At 37.0% G+C, this 16,414-nt stretch overlaps 1 protein-coding gene across 1 annotated transcript in view; it reads right to left on the bottom strand.

The window, feature by feature from the left end:
• LRRC2 (leucine rich repeat containing 2) overlaps positions 1–16,414 on the bottom strand; it is a 63,002-nt gene that overhangs the window by 32,508 nt on the left and 14,080 nt on the right. Inside the window, exon 3 of the mRNA XM_075726937.1 lies at positions 10,681–10,837. Within this exon, the coding sequence (XP_075583052.1) occupies positions 10,681–10,837 (157 nt within the window). The remainder of the gene's footprint in view (positions 1–10,680; positions 10,838–16,414) is intronic.

The following is a 16,414-nucleotide window of genomic DNA, read 5'->3' as shown; positions in this document are numbered from 1 at the left end:
AAAAATTTCTTCCTTATATCCAATCTACCCTCTTTCAGTTTAAAAACATTGTCCCTTGTCCTGTCACTACGGGCCCTGGTAAAAATAAATCTTTCTCCATATTTCTCATAAGCCCCCATTATATATTGAAAGGCTGCAATAAGGTCTGACTGTAGCCTTCTCTTCTGCAGGATGAACAACCCCAGCTCTCTCAGCCTTTCTTCATGGGAGAGATGCTCCAGCCCTCTGATAATTTTCATGGCCTTCTCTGGACCCACTTTAACGGGTCTATGTCTTTCTTGTACTGAGGACCCCAGAACTGAATGCAGTACTCCAGGTATGGAGTACTGCATTGAGTACAAGCATGGAGTATACGAGAGGAATCAATTCATTCAACCTGTAGGCCACACTTCTTTTGATGCAACCCAGGATACAATTGGCTTTCTGGATTGCAAGTGCACATCGCTGGCTCATACCCATTTTCTCATCCACCAGTATTCCCAGGTCCTTCCCTGTAAGGCTGCTCCCAATCCACTCATCCCGCCATCTGTATTGATATCGGAAATTGCCCCAACCCAGGTGTAGGATCTTGCACTTGACCTTGTTGACTTTCATGAGGTCCACATAGGCCCATTCTTCAAGCCTGTCGAGGTTCCCCTTAATGGCATCCTTTCCCTCAAGTGTATCAACTGTACCACTCAGCTTGGTATTATCTGCAATATTCCCCTCTAATCAGTGATATTCCTGTGATATGCCCCTCTAACAAGTGACAGAGTACAGCATTCACAAGGAAAAGTAACAATAAGAAACTCAAATGCAATTCAGCAGTTGGAAATGGGGAGAGAACAGCATCTTGTGTCAACAGGTACTCAAAGTAGACTATATATTGGCAAACCAAGACAAGACATACATGAGATGCATAATTTTATATTATATCAGTCTTCTATTTACAATCAAATTTCAAAAAATAATCTGGTGTTTCATGGGGTTTGGATGACACTGGAGAGAATCTCTCTACAGTACCTCTCAAGTGTCATAATAGTGAACTTATCCTTAAGGCACTAACACTTAGTTAAACTCCTTCTAAGGCAAAAGTTGTTTTAGGGTTGCTCACCTTTTGCAATATGTGGAAATCCTTACCAGAGGCCAGATGGTGCTTCCACAGAAAGTCAGAGAAGAAATATAGGGAATTGAAAGCACCACATTTTTTCCTTGGAAAATTGCTGTTGGCAGAGCATGCAGTCTTATGACAAATGCTAGCAGCCACCAAAACACACAGCATTTTATATAAACTCCAATGCCCCTTGGACACAACATTGTCTTCAAAGGATAGCTGGACCACCCAAATCTTTCTCACAGGTGGCAGATAAGCTGTATATGGTAAGAACTCTGTTATATTAATCTCTACAGGTTGCAACAGAGAAAAATACAGAAGCTTCCACTCAGCTTCCTCCCAGTTTTAGTTCTGCCAGAAATAGAAACTGAGGTGGTATTTCAAAATTCAGCTGTCCTTTTAGGAAGGTAACCTCGTCTTTCCTATTCACTGTGAAATGCTGGTTTAGTTAAAATAGCAGAAGCAAAAATTTCTGGAAGACTACAACAGGCATTGTTTTGGCAGTACATTACTGTCCCACAAGGGTCATTGGGGCTGGTGCAAGAGAGTAATAGAAGCAACTTGATGGTTTAAATGTGTGAACCACCTTATTTCCAGATTTTTAAACACATAAAAGTAATAAAAGTTTAGCCTACCCACGATGAAGCCTCACCAGGTTTAGTATTATGATGTAGACAAATGAAGGTATTACATCACATGCTAACTGGCATAAACATCCACTTACCACCTCATTGCACCGAAATAATCACTGAAGCAGAAATGTCTTAAAATAAAATAGAGAATCAGAGTTTTGCAAATTAATTCCTCATCCAATTAATCCTTCAGTGAAGGAGAGCAAATCCCATTGGAATGAAAAAGGAACTACTTACTCATTAGGACTGGAAAGTTTTGTCTTTTCTTTTAGCAATGTGATATTGTACTGCATCTGTCTGGAATGAGTTCATTTTCTTCATAGCAGCCTGTATAGTGCTATGTTTTGGATTTGTGACCAAACAGTGGTGAAAATACACCAATGTTTTTGCTATTCTAAACAGTGCTTACATAGCATGAAGGTCTTCTCTTGTTTCTCACTCTGCTGCCCCAGTGAGTCAGCTAGGAGTGGACAAGAGGCTGGGAGGGGACAGGGCTGAGACACTGGACCCGAATTGACCAGAAGAATATACTATAGCATATAATGTCATGTTCAGCAGTAAAAGCTGGGGGTGGGGGAGGAATAGGTGGTAGTTTTCCAAGGTGGCTATTGCTCAGGGATGAGCTGGGCATTGACCAGCTGGTGGTGAGTGATTGCTTTTGCGTCACTTGTTTGTTTGTTTACTTGTTTGTTTTTCATCATTTATTAAACTATCTTCATCCTGATGGACAAGTTTTCTCACTTTTGCCCTTCCAATTCTCTCCCTGTCTTGTTGTGGCAGACTGAACAAGCAGCTGCAGGGGCTGAGCAAGCTGTGTGAAGCTTAGATGCCTGTGAGTGTTAACCCACAACAGATGCATTTGCTAACTTTTCAGCCACTGAAATTTCTACCTCTCAGTTCCATTAGTAGCTGGAGAACTAATGTAGACAAGGCATCTAGTGTCACCAACATCCTAATCACCCTCTTGTCTAACTGCTCAGATGATGCATCTCCAGTGTGTAACTAGGAGACATGGAGCAGAATTGTTTACAAAAAGAATCATAAAAATTTAACAGCCTTTCTAGGCAGACTGATGGAGACAAGCACAGCTTCCCTTGCTGACTTTCCTGCCTTCTGAAACAATGGCTTTTCAAGCTTTTTTCTCCTTTCACATTTTCTAACATGTATGTGAATGTTCAAGACACGGTTTGTCCCAGCTTGCACGTATGAGAAAACGTAGAAGATGCATCACATTTTTTCTTGTCATATATAATCTTTCTCTAATCTGACAGAAGCACACTACAGAATCGACAGTCAATTGCCAGTAATTACTGTGGCTAAGATTATGAAAATTACTGGAAAAAGACATGAGTCTTACAACTGAATTTAATTCTGATAACAAACCCAGGACAATGTAGATGAGTGGCATACAGTTCACTGAGATCTGCCAGGGGGTAGCAATCTCTTGCAATTCTATGTAATGGCTGTTTTTTCACCTCTGGGCTCTCCAGTGGATTAAGTTATGCCACCTGACAGATGAGCAGTAGTCAGGCATTAACCCTCCTTCTAGGACCATAAGACATACATAGGACTTGCCCAGACCTCCTGGATAAAACCCTTACACCACCATTATACATAATCCCATTTTTTGATTTATCACATTCCATCTTAAAAGTAGTTTGGTTTTTTACAGCCACAGCTCTTGTGGAAAAACAAAGTTACAGAGTTTCATCCTTTACGTGACTTGGAATGGTCTTCGTATTACCAGTCTGAATTTATTCATAGAAGTTTTATAACTATTAATTCTTTTGCCAATTTTATCTTTAAATAGCTCTTTTCCTTCCCTGGTGTTTACTTCTCTGATTTTTTCATGGGGAACAGACATATCAGAATTTATTTTACTAGACTGAATAAGACAATTCTTCTAATCTCCTCTCACAAAATAAAAATACCCCTCCTCAAATGGTCCTAAAAGACTTCTTTTGCATGTAAAATAACTTTTATTGAATCTAGGTGACCATAACTTTATGTATGTACCGTACTGGACTGTCCTTCTGTGACTGTTAGATTAGGAATTTTGTTTCTTCAATTATTTGCATTTGATGAGCTCATGACTTGCTGCACAAATTATTAGCTCCTGAGTACATGACCTTGAATTCTGCAATCATGAGTTTAATCTCTCTACTTTTTTGGAAGCTCACTTGGTCATCCAGCTTTTCATATTTTCTCCTGTTTGTGCAGTGACAATAACACCCAAACTGTGTCAGCGGAAAATGTCAGTAAGCCAGTTCCTCAAAATAATTAGGAAATAAATGCAAGACTGATCCCTGAGAAACTCTACAAGTGATCTTATTCCTGACCAATAGCTTCTCTTTCCAAATGAGTGCCCTGTTGTCTCTGCTTTAGCAAGTCCTTTGCTCATTTTTACAATTGTTACATTCAAGTCCATTTTCTTAGATGCAAACATTCATTTTCCATAGTTCACTATACCAAATACTTTATGGGATTGTCAGATAGACAAGATCTACTACCTGAAGCTCAATCATCTTCTCAAAAGAAAGACAGAAACCAAATGAGTTGGACACATCTTGCTTTTCCTTTATAATTTTTTTTTTATTTCAACATAGTTTCCATTCAGCTCCACATCTAATTACTTCTTCTTCTAAAAAACTATTTTAAATTCTTATAAGCAACAATCTACACAGGGATAGAACTAGGCTATATGAGTTGCCTGAAAGGTAATCCCGGTTACAGACTGAGATCTTTTCCTTTCTCAAACAAAAGGAGTAAAACTATCACTCTCCTTTTTCCCTAGACCTGTTAAACAAGGTTTCTAGGCTATTTTTGTCAGAGAAAGAGCACAAATATGTGACTATAAGAAATTCATGATAATTCAAGTTGCTCAAATCCAAGTCTCTCGACTGAAGGAGCACAAAATTGGGGAGCAATGAATCCCTAAATAACCTTCAAACTCCATAAGCATTTTCAGTAAGATTCCATCCATTCTCACCTGCATTTGGAGTATATTGCAATGACAGCTGGGGGACTGGGGTGAGGTGAGGGGGGTGGTAAGGCAGTATGAACAGTTTTCACTACCTTGTAATCTCTATTTAGGGGCTTCTTAGTGCAGAACAACTCTGCTCTCTTAGGTATGTGCCCAGCCATCACCAGGCTTAATGAGCATGCAATACAGTAATTGATGGCAGCCTTAAGAGGGGGCAGAGGAGGTGACACCCCCTTCACAGCTGCAGAAATGTAGAGCATGATTTGACCACCACACCTGCCACCTACACATTCAAATAATACTTAAGCACAACATCTCAATTAAAAGTAGTAATAATAAAATCATTGCTGCTACAACACTGCTGTTAACTATGCTTAATGGCACTGAATTTTCAGTTCTATAAAAAATGCAAATTAGGGAGTTAAACAGCTAACATCTCTGTGTTTTCCAAGGAGAGGCAGTAAAAGCAGTAATGAAATCCATGGCTTCCCTGGCAGTTTCACAATTAAGAATATTTTATTTTTAAGTGGAAGCTGCAATGCCATAGTTGTTGCCTAAGATAGCACTTATTCCCAGTTTAAATTTTTAATTCATTATTTAAAAAAATTAAACTAGTAATTAAACTCTATAATTTCTGGTAGGCAATGCAGCATAGTAATAATGGTAATGTAAATTCACCATTTAGACAAGCCTATGTTAGTGCTCCTAACAAGGTGTCAGAGACAAAAATACAGATGAGATTACAGAGAGCCTTTATTATCTAAGGATACCATTCAATTCAAATGCAGAACCACTTGTATAAACTGGAATAAAACGTAAAGCAAATTTTTGCATTGATCTGCAATAGTCTGATAGCAGCTTCCTATGGGCCAAGACAAATAGTCTCTTATTGCCAATCTTTTCTGCTGAATCAGCGACATTGCCTTTGATTTATCTGAAAGGAGATATTGATGTTCAAGCTTACAGGTAACAATACAAATATCTTTTTTTTTTTTTTTTTACTTCTGCTCAAAGCATCCAAGCAAAGGAAGGGTGAAGACTTCCTGAACTCTTTTTGCATAACAGAGTTGCAAAGGGCTTATAAAAGCTGTAACACAGTAACAGATAGTTAAAATGAGCTAGTAAACTTTCATTCTTTACCCAACATTCATGTGTCCAATTAAAAAAATTTAAACATGCTGAGAGAAATTGCAAGTGACTACTACAAACAAAAAATAAAAAGGATAAAGCTTGGGATCTCAGTTTGTGGTCAGAAAAGTATTAGTACAATGTAAGTGGGGAAAAAAATCAGAAGGTTTTCTTGTAGCAAAATAGAGGTAGAAAAACATGAAGTTCTTGTGAGCTGAATGGTACACGGAAAAAATGTAGGGTGAAGGTCTACTGAAAGGGCTGAAAAGGAAATTAATGAAAACAAAAATGCAATGAGCTGAACTGAAGATATTTTGGTAGATCAGAAATTCTACAGAAAAGTGTATGACTTTCTTTTTTCATGTGAGCAGACAAGCTGAAACATGGACTCTGATCTCCCTGGGCATCCCAAAAAAGGGTGTGTTTCCCAAGGGCAAAGTAGAGTATAGGCTCTGTCTCCAGGCTGGAAAACACTTTCTGAGCATCACAAATAAACATGCAGAAACCAGAAGCTGCTTGGGAATGGTGGAACAATACATTTTCATCACCTTGAAAACTGAAAAAGCTTCTTCTTGGATAAAACTTTTCCCTCATAACCAGAATGGTGTGCACAGCCTCCAACATTCCCTCTGTGACCCAAGTGAAGACTGAGAAATAAACTACAGTTTGCTAATACCAATCTGCTGTGTGTAGAAGGAGCACGTTCTAACGTTGTTATATGTAGTGTAGTTACATAAAGCAATATGACAAAGTCAATAGATAGGAATCTTTTGGCAAAAATCATTTTTGTAATGAGTAGCTTCCATGGCCGTGTTTACAGTGCTACTTAAAATCCATTCAAGAAATTCAGCTTAATAAAGTACTGGCCTTCACAATATCCAATTATGTTGAAATTTGTTAAAGCAGTATGTATGTATTACATTTTAGTACAATATTACCATTTTTGATAGGTTAAACAGATGAAAAAAAAGATTGTTTTGTCTCTAGTTAGTCCAATAAAAAGTACAATTTTGTACTTTTGTGATGCACTAACCAAGGGTTAAATTTGAGGAGCTTACCAGCTGTTCCAGTATGAGCCAGCCATCATTTGAGCAGCTAGCCTTAAAGCAACTGACATCCTCCTAAAAACAGTCAACTTGCAACAGAGGTGTTTAATACTTCCCCTTCAAATGGGGAATATAAACAAAATTTTCCTCAGTTGTATACAAGACTGAGCTGTTGGATAGATAATATTCAATACTGAATAAATGTCAAGGGTAAGAGGTGAGTCTGCAACTCCTCAGAACTAGACTGCATTTAAACTGAGAATATGTATTTTCTTCTTGGAAACTCACGCATCAGCACACTGGGAATCTTATTAATAGAAAAAGCTATTTCAGGTATCTAGAAGTCATTTAAAACTGTATTACTTATAGTTTTCCCCTCTGAGTTGTAGGAAATTGGATTAATGTTATGCACAAATGAAATTTTATACTGTGAGTTAGGGAGGAGACCAAAAAAATCCCTGTCATTTCTTACTAAAAGGTGTCTCAGAAGCACAGTTATTTTTCCTCTTAAATATTAGGTATATCAAAAATGTGAGAGAACATAATGAGGTACAAAGATTTTATTAACATCTCTTTGAGATGTTTCACGAATAATTTGTGGGACAAAAAAATCCTGATATAGCCTCACTACCCCATCCCAGCACCAAAGCTTTGGGATCACATGAAAATGCAGTTCAATACTTCCTATGTGAATATGGTAATATATTATATTGGATATTTGCAATCACAGTAATTACTAACGTACTAGCGCTAACTGATATACAGTGGCTGCACTGAAGCCATGCAGTCAGAGTCAGAACCGCAAACTCACCTAGAAGCCATTGCCAAAGAAAATCCCTCCGGCTATACCCCTGCTCATGATTTTTTCTGTTATTCCTGGGAAAACCAGACCTGACACCTTTAAGACAGACAACACCACCATTTTGCAGTTTTATCCATTTCTGTTTACTTGCTTCCCATAAAAATATTGGCTATTCCACAAAAAGAATCAAATCAAAATTATTCTCATCTGTCTTCTGATCCAAAATTGATCTGTTCAAGTGCCTAGGTGATTATAGCTAAGAGTGTGATCTGAAATATCTGAGAATAGATTCAAGTCTGTCTTCTCACTGATTCAGAGTAGAGTATTCCCTTCTAAATCAGGTAAAACAGGAACATGAGCTTCAGTTCCTGTAGATATTTTAGTCCAGAGACTTCTACTGCAGCAATACTTTTTTCACTGAAAATATTCTTATGATCTCCTCTTCTCTCACACCTTTAAAGCTCTCTTGTGAGAATCAAAAGTAGTCTGAACATGGGTCACCAGTTTAGCTTCTGCTGGATGATTTGTTGGTCTAAACTTGGCCTCAATTCTACCTGAAGATTAAAGACTCAACAGCATGCGTGTCACTGCCAACTTCAACCATCTGTCATTACTCTCAAGTATGTTTTAGCTGTGATATTTACCTACTTGCTGCCATTTTGTAAACAGAACACAAAATGATGAATACTTTAGCACTTAACCTTTCCAGAGACCTTACCTTCTGATTTAGCACCCAGTCCTCACTCCTTGCTTAGAGCTCTCAAACCAAACCCACATCGATTATTTTCCCTGTGATAATTTAGCAGCTAGATGACTGAAGTGTGAAAGTTTTCATTTTGAAGCAGCATCCAAAAATCTCAAAATATCCAAGACCTCTCATAATAAAGTCTTATTAAAAAAATGAACATTTCCAATACATATTAGTGTCTATGTCTATATGCATATATAGTATATGAAATAAAAGTGTAGCCATTTGCAAGCATACCAACTTATATGTCAACAAAGAGATCAATATACAACCAGAGATAAAAACTTCTCTGTAATTTGTGCCATAACAACAAGGGCAGCTCCATTGCATTACTAATAGGTGGTTTATCAACAAAGGACATTCACTGAGACTGAAAATCATTAGGCAGTTTTGGCAAAAAAGTGCTGAACAGTTCAGTCGCACAGTCATGGAGTGGGGTTTTTTGTATTATTTCTTTTTAAACTATATCAGTGAATCTGTGTCTTTGTCTAGATAGGCTATAATTATTCCCTGGCCCTTCCAGTCAAATATTTACAGAAAACAGCAGCAACAAAAACATTGGAAGGAAGAAATCAACACCTTGGATATAAGCTAGAGGAATGAGCATTGGAGGGAAAGTGAATAAATGGGAATAACATGAAAGCTACTGATGAGAATAAATCACATCATTTAAACACAATTGAAAGACCAGTGATTGCTACTAGAAGCATTTTAAACTTTCTTCCTTGTTTCCCAAGAAAGGTCTGATATGGCCTCTACAGTATCCTCTACAGAGAACTGGTTATGCTACAATGATCTGGGTTTGTACCTTTATTCTGGAAACAGACTTTATCAGTTTTCATAATCACTCTTTCTTGGGGATCACTTTCATTAATGATGCACAGTATTACAAGAAGAAACAAAAAAACTTTCTTAGCCTTTACCTGCCTTGATTGTTAAGCAGTGACCCCTTAAAACCTTATGTTTAATGGTTTAGGGTAGCCTTTAGAAGTGAACTGTCCTTTCCCCTTCCTTCCATACCATCTGGTAGAACGTGTTTGTCCATTAAACTCACTGACCCATCTGAGTTCCACAGTCAAAGCACTGACAAAACAGTGCTTATTTTATGTTCATTATCTCCTGCTGTTGTCTTGTTTATGATTTGTTGGTGTATTTAGCTGCCAGGTTGAAATTATGAAATATATCTCGATGTCAGTGGGAAACTTCTGTGTAAAATATAATGTTAGTAAATAAATCAAAAGCATTAGTGTTGCTCTACTAATAGACTAGAAAAAGAGTAGAAAAGAGTAGAAAAGTCTAGCACTGACTTCTATGCTTCAGGATGCGCTCTCACTGTTTCTCTTAGTTAAGCCTACAATAACTATGGAGGTGGAGGTTTTAGTCTCGTTTTTTGCAAAATTGTTAGCTCTTAGTGTACATAAGGAATACCAGTCATGGGGAAAGCTTAGGACTACTGCATTTAAAAACAAAGGCTGAGGTAGTAGTACACCTTGGTGCATAGACTCAACTGTGAGGTTCTCATAGTGGACCCAGTTTCTTCAGCTCTCAAAGATAACACCAGTTACAGCAACACTCTTCCTTGTAAGAGCAGTAAGTCCCTCTCAAACCATTACAGTCCTTCGAACAAGCCTTTTATATTGTAAGATCAGAAAACACAGGAGAGGCAAACACAGATTCTTGTTATTATGTAGCTTAAAATAGCAAAGGCCAAAGTACATAAGTATTAAGAATTTGCTTCTCTAAAAACCCTGATGTCATGTTGGATATACCACTTTATTAAATGGAGATTACTAAACTCACTATAAAATTCAAAAGATGGATTTTATGCAACATTATATTTTTTATTCCTTTTTACCACAATCTTATGTTTCAATTCATCTTGTTTGAGGTTTACAATTCTGTAATACTTCTATTTTTCTTAACCTGTGAGTAACATAAAACTCCAAGTGTTCTCAGGAAGAACTCTCCATCTACTTGAATACAAGCAGTAACTGCCTTATAGTCAGATAAAAAAAATGTGTCATTTTTTTCCCCGTGTTTGAGCCACACTACACACATGGTGTTGCATACAATTCAGCAAGTATAATTACAGCCAGAAAGTTGTAAAAATTTAAAGGGGACTGTACACTGGAAACAAGGAAGAAGACAATTAGCAGTGAATAAATAAGAATATCCACAGAGGCTCATTTCCCTACAATATAGTTAAATGGCATAAGTATAAATAGTTTAATATCTTGAACCAACTTGCCAATTTCCACTGGGAGATGGTTGATTTGATTTTTTGACAACTCCAGTACTCTCAGATCTTGAAATAATGCAATGTAGGCTGGAATGGTTTGTATCAACGTATTGTTCACGTGCCATTCTTTCAGATAGATCTGTTCTTTCAGAGAATCTGGGAATTCCTGTAAATGAAATAAGAACAGGTAAATAGAAAGCATCAAGTTAGAATTTGGTTCTACCATGTTTCTAAATACAGGGGGGAAAAAATTCCACTGCCAAACCTCAACACTTTGCCTTAATTACCTTGATGTAGAACAGCAGTTTGCCAAAGCCTCATAGGAGCTGTTTGCTTTTGAAGAGCATTGCAGCTGTCTGTCACCACATATTAATTTTTTAACTGCTAATGCAATCATTTTGCTCTAAAACTGAAACCTATCTGAAGCACTCAACCTGTTTGGTGTCTCCCATATTATCTCTTTTTTCCAGCTGGAGGATTTTTTAAAAATACATTTCAGTGTTTTAATTCACACATCAAGATGTAGTAAAATGCAACACAGAACAGAAGAGTGGGCATATGGAGAATATCTAAATAGGGTTTACCACCAGGGGTGGGAGGGGGTGAGGGAGGGAAGTGTGACTATATTCTTAATACCTGCCAATGTTTCAAAATTTGTTTGCCAGGATGGAACACAGTCCAAGAAACAGAAACTTTTCAGATTGGATACACACATATCACCTTTTGAAAGTTTTTTTCAAATAAGTGACTTAACTTCCTAAGTTATTTCAGCAATGCTTGAGAATTTTTATTAAACTTCTTTAGGAAGAATACAAATACTCAATTTTTAAATCAGTCCACAATTGCAATTAATTCTTGTTTTAGGCAGAAACTTTTTCTTTTAGAATTCTAGTAGTGTTCCAAATACACAGCAAATAAATTTGCTTCTGAGTAATTTTCAGACTATTCTATTTGTCAAAAATTTCTAATGGATAACAATTACTGAAACTAAGTTTTAAAGCCTTTAATTCTTACAAAATTGCTTTAGTTAATTAGTATTCAGCTCAGGTGTACACATCTTTGTTTCAATTGTGTCATCAAATTCCTTGAACTTGAAACAGACAAAAATCAATTCATAAAGTTGAAGATCAGATCATTTAAACTCCATTGTCTAAAGCAACACATAATTTACCAGTCTGTCCTGGGTTTTATATCACTGTGCATTTGTAACATCTGGAATAAATAATCTGGATGAGGTGCTATCACTAACTCTGTTCCTTGAAAAGACATGTAAGAGTTTCAGCCTTTAATTCCTTTATAACTTCCAAATTTGTTTCCTGTGCATGAAGAATATGACACAGTAGGAATTACTGGGTTTTACACAGAGGACATTGCCCACTTTTTTTTTGCCCCTTCTAGATTTTATAAATCCCTCAAGACACTAACAAGAGTGATGCATTTCAATTGGGTTTTATTAATTCTAAACTTCTGAACTAGGAATAGTGCTACTTACTCAGCTAAATTAAAACATCTAATTGTAATTAAAGATATACTGGACTGTTGATCATAAGCTGTTCTTTGTTTGGTTGTTGCTGTTTCTAATTTCATTTCTTGTCAAATTTACACATGCAGACATTTAGCCTATATACGTAGTTTTGCCTTGCTACCTATCCTTCCATATTTGATATGGATCATTTCATTTCTTGCTTCATTTTCCCACTAGGTGTATATTGCATTGTGATCCATCTTCTACATTTGTCAGTTTATGGCAGTTAAAAAATAAACTGCCTGAAATGCCTCAGGGCTGGTAATGAGAAATCTCTCCAACTTTCTGGAGTGGGTTTATACTCGTCCACCTTTGGTGCTGCAAATTTTTCTGTGGCAAAATAAAAGAATAAATACCAACTGCAAATTCAATTAGTATTGTCTTTCTCACCTGTCCAGAATTGAAAATGCAGCATATAGGGGATAGCATTTAGATGGAGTGTCATAGATACCACTGTAGGGAAGAACTCTGGTTCACAGAGAAAGCAGATGCAGGATAGTCATACTGGAGGGAAAAAGATGTCTGGGTAACAGATACCATTAGCCACTGTATTTCTCCACAGTCCAGGTCTGTGTTTGTCTTTCTACTGACCTACTGTTTCTCCGCACCTTGTTGTCACAACAGGCCATCTCCAGCTCCTTACTGGAAGATACAGCAGGGAGCAAAGGCAAATGCTTGTCCCTGTAAAGCCAACAGCCTTGCTGTTCTCTCAGACTGAAGGGGCTATCCCACAAACTTCTCCTTGATACATTGAAAACAGTGCAGAAATCTCTCTCAGATTAAGATCACAGTCCTTCATAATTTTAGAAAAATTAAGCCCAAATATTTTTTAAATTATTTACTATTAATGGGAAAAGATTTTTTAAAATCGTTACTTCTGTATTAAGGGTAGTTTAAGGCACCAAGATATACTTGTGCAGCAATTGAAATAAATTCAGACATAACTTCAAAGGAATAGAAGGAGATTTTATTCTTCTACCAGTTGCCCTGATTTACTTTACTTTCTTGAAATTATTTCTTTGTATCTTTAAAACATACTTACAGTTTGCAAATGTAAGTTTACAAATACTTTGCTATAATGTGTTTCTTTAGCATTCTCCATCTTACAATACATTTTATTTGTGTTGCTGAAACATAAATTGATATGATATTTTACTTCATTTATAAACTAGATAGGGATGGGAACTGAAATTTGCACAAGATTTACGTTTGCTTTACTCTCTGATTCCCTTGCATTCTTTTGTAATCTGCTGCTACCACACTAAAGCTGGGAGCCTGCTGATAAATTGCTCCATGAAGACTGACACTTGGAGGATAGCCAGTCTTTTGCCTTTAACAGCAAAACAATACCTCAGACTCCTTTGATTTATTTTTTTTTTTTTTTTGGGGGGGGGGGAAGTATTAAAAGGAAATAAATAGCAAGCCTACAACCATTGCTGATTATACTATTTCTAATTAGGAGACAACTTACCTGCTAGACATGAGCCTGAACTAAAACTGTGATCAAAGCTCTGAGAAGTTTCAATTCTGTTTCTTTTCCAGCTTTGTAGTTTTATCTGTCAAGGGCCAAACAAAAACCTTGGATCCAAACATCCCTCATCTTTGAAAAAGTTTGGAGCTAGTTCCAAAACTGGTATGCCTCAGGGCCATCTGTATTACCTGAGTGGGTCAGTAATTTTATACTTTTTTGGGGAAAAAAAATTCCTGGAAGTTAAATAACCACAAGAGAAATTTTGTCTGTCCATTCAATGCAGCAATTCTACTTGACCCTTTGTGGCAAATAAATATCTCACTGTTTCTAATGGTTGGAAATAACAAATGGAAATTCTCTGTTCTCTGTGAAAATACACAGCGTGTTAGATGACAAAACTGGGAGAATAAACACAAAGGTAGTAATTAATTTGCTGCCTTTTCCTATGAAGAAATAATATGCAAGAAGGTAATGGTTTATGAGTAAAGAATTTTACCAGCTCTCACTCATTTACTTGTTGTGCACATTTGACATTAAAGTTGTTTAATGCATCCAGATCCTATGTTTAAGGAAAGTGGCACTGCCAAGAACAGTCCTGCTCTGTATTAGAGTGAACATCATCACCTTTCCTTTGCCAATATTGATAACATAAATTCAAAAATTTGTTTTTCCTGAATATTTTCTGAAGATCATTTAAAATTCACTGATCCACCAAAGAACAAACATGCATTAGTTAGGAGCAGAAAGTAAACAGTCAGAGGGGAAAAACAGAGTTAAAGTGAATTCAGGGAAAAATTCATATGAATATTCATGGCATTATTTTGCTACAGTTTTCATTCTGCTCTAATAGCAGTGCTATTTCTCTGAAGAACTAATTTAATTCAGTAGATACATGTTTACACATACAAAAGATATCAATTAAGTGTTTCATCAATTCTCCATCATTCTCTCCTAGGCAACTGATTCAAACACAAAATTCAAGAGTCCAAAGTCCTTATACAGCTCCTTTTCGTGGTGGGCTTGCCTGGAAAACTCTCAGATAAATAAAAAGTTTTTCTGCAACACACCTTGGGAACCTCAAATTACTTGTGGCACAGTACACCATTCTCATGTTGTTAAGTCCCAAGGGTTTTGCAAACCCAGGAGGATTTAGGAGACTCGATGCTGGGGCAATACAACTGGTTTCTGCCCATTTTTTATAAAGAGAAGAGAAAAGCCTGTCTGATTTCATTCACAACATCAGATTATGAGACTAGCCCACTTATTATTATAAGACCTTTTCTTTCCTAAATACAAATGTTAATGAATTACTATTCCCAGCTGGCAGAAATGCACCACACAGGGATGTAGACATTTCAATCATAAATATTTGGTTGGTATGTAAAAGAGGAGGCAAGGACCACTGAACCTTAAGGACATTGTCACACACCCTCTTCCAGGTGGAGCTCTGACAGACAAACTTAAAACTGTCTCATCACTGCAGTTATCAACCACTGTCCACAGCCAGAAGCTAACCACCCTGAACACCATGGCCAAACCAGTATCCAAGTTACAGGAGGAATTTCAGATTCAGAGGGACTCACTGAGTATATGTTCTTCAACCATAAAGGCTTGATACTAATCCTACTTACAGCATTGTAGTTCAGAAGGTTTCAATTAAGTCAGTGTGACCACACTGTTAGAAAACCGTTGTGACTTCAGATGTCTAGAGGCTCAAACGGCATGTCTCAAAAAATTAGCCTAAAAGTGAATAACTAGTAAGAACTAATGATCCACAGTGAATTATGGATCTGCATAAACAGAATACAATTCCTCAGAATTCATATATTGTAAAATCAAGACCTACTCTCTTTAGCTAGTACTCTGTGCCTACTTGTCTAACCTAATATTTGTCATATGAGCTTTATCTTTCCTCGGATCTGTTAAAATAATTACTTTACAAGTACAAGGAACAGTGGGTGTCCACCTAATGAAAATACATTACCATTTCAATGACATTTGAGAGGTGAGAAAAAAGTAGCACAGAGGTCTTGAAGGAAGGAATTCCTATCAGGAATTCAAAATGTGTGATCTGCTCCATTTGTCTCCCTTACAAGTGTTCTCATAAGGAGATCTGAGATGATTTTCAAAAGAGTACTATCTAGCTGATTTGTCCAAACTATCCCAGTATACAATGGAGTGTTTTACAAAACCTATTGTTAACCTCATACTCAACAATGCAGAAAGAGTGGGCCAGATTCACTGTTATGCTCTATGGATATGGAGCATGAGACAATAGTGTCTTTGTAACATGTCTACATTTGTACCATCTAGACAGCCTGGGCACTTATTAATGCCCAGCACAAACTACCATTCTAATTGACTGCAACATTGCAAATAACACTATTAGTTGACTTGCAGACTCAGCTCATTTGCCGCTAAAGTTTCCAATGAGAGCCCTTACATTGAGGCCTGTGGGAAGTAGGTGGTAAAGCTACTTGCTTTGATCTTGAAAAATCCCTATTCAGGGGATTACTCCTCTGTGAGACTGAACTTCACAGCATCCAGAAAGAGAATTGGTACAGCCCAGAAGAAAGCCCAGTTCTCAAAATTAAATCTGTAAGTCATACGAGCAACCTACTCAGATTTAGCTGTCAACTGTCTAGAGGATATATTACTGCTTTATTGATGAGAGGAAAGGGGAAACATAATAGAAGTTCTTATCAGCTAAAAACAAGTGAGATAGAGGATTCAGCAGCTAGTTCCCA

This window comes from Pelecanus crispus, chromosome Z, assembly GCF_030463565.1.
Source record: "Pelecanus crispus isolate bPelCri1 chromosome Z, bPelCri1.pri, whole genome shotgun sequence".
NCBI lineage: Eukaryota > Metazoa > Chordata > Aves > Pelecaniformes > Pelecanidae > Pelecanus > Pelecanus crispus.
The sequence above is the reverse complement of the archived record's forward strand: the minus strand, read 5'-3'. Positions and strand labels throughout refer to the sequence as shown.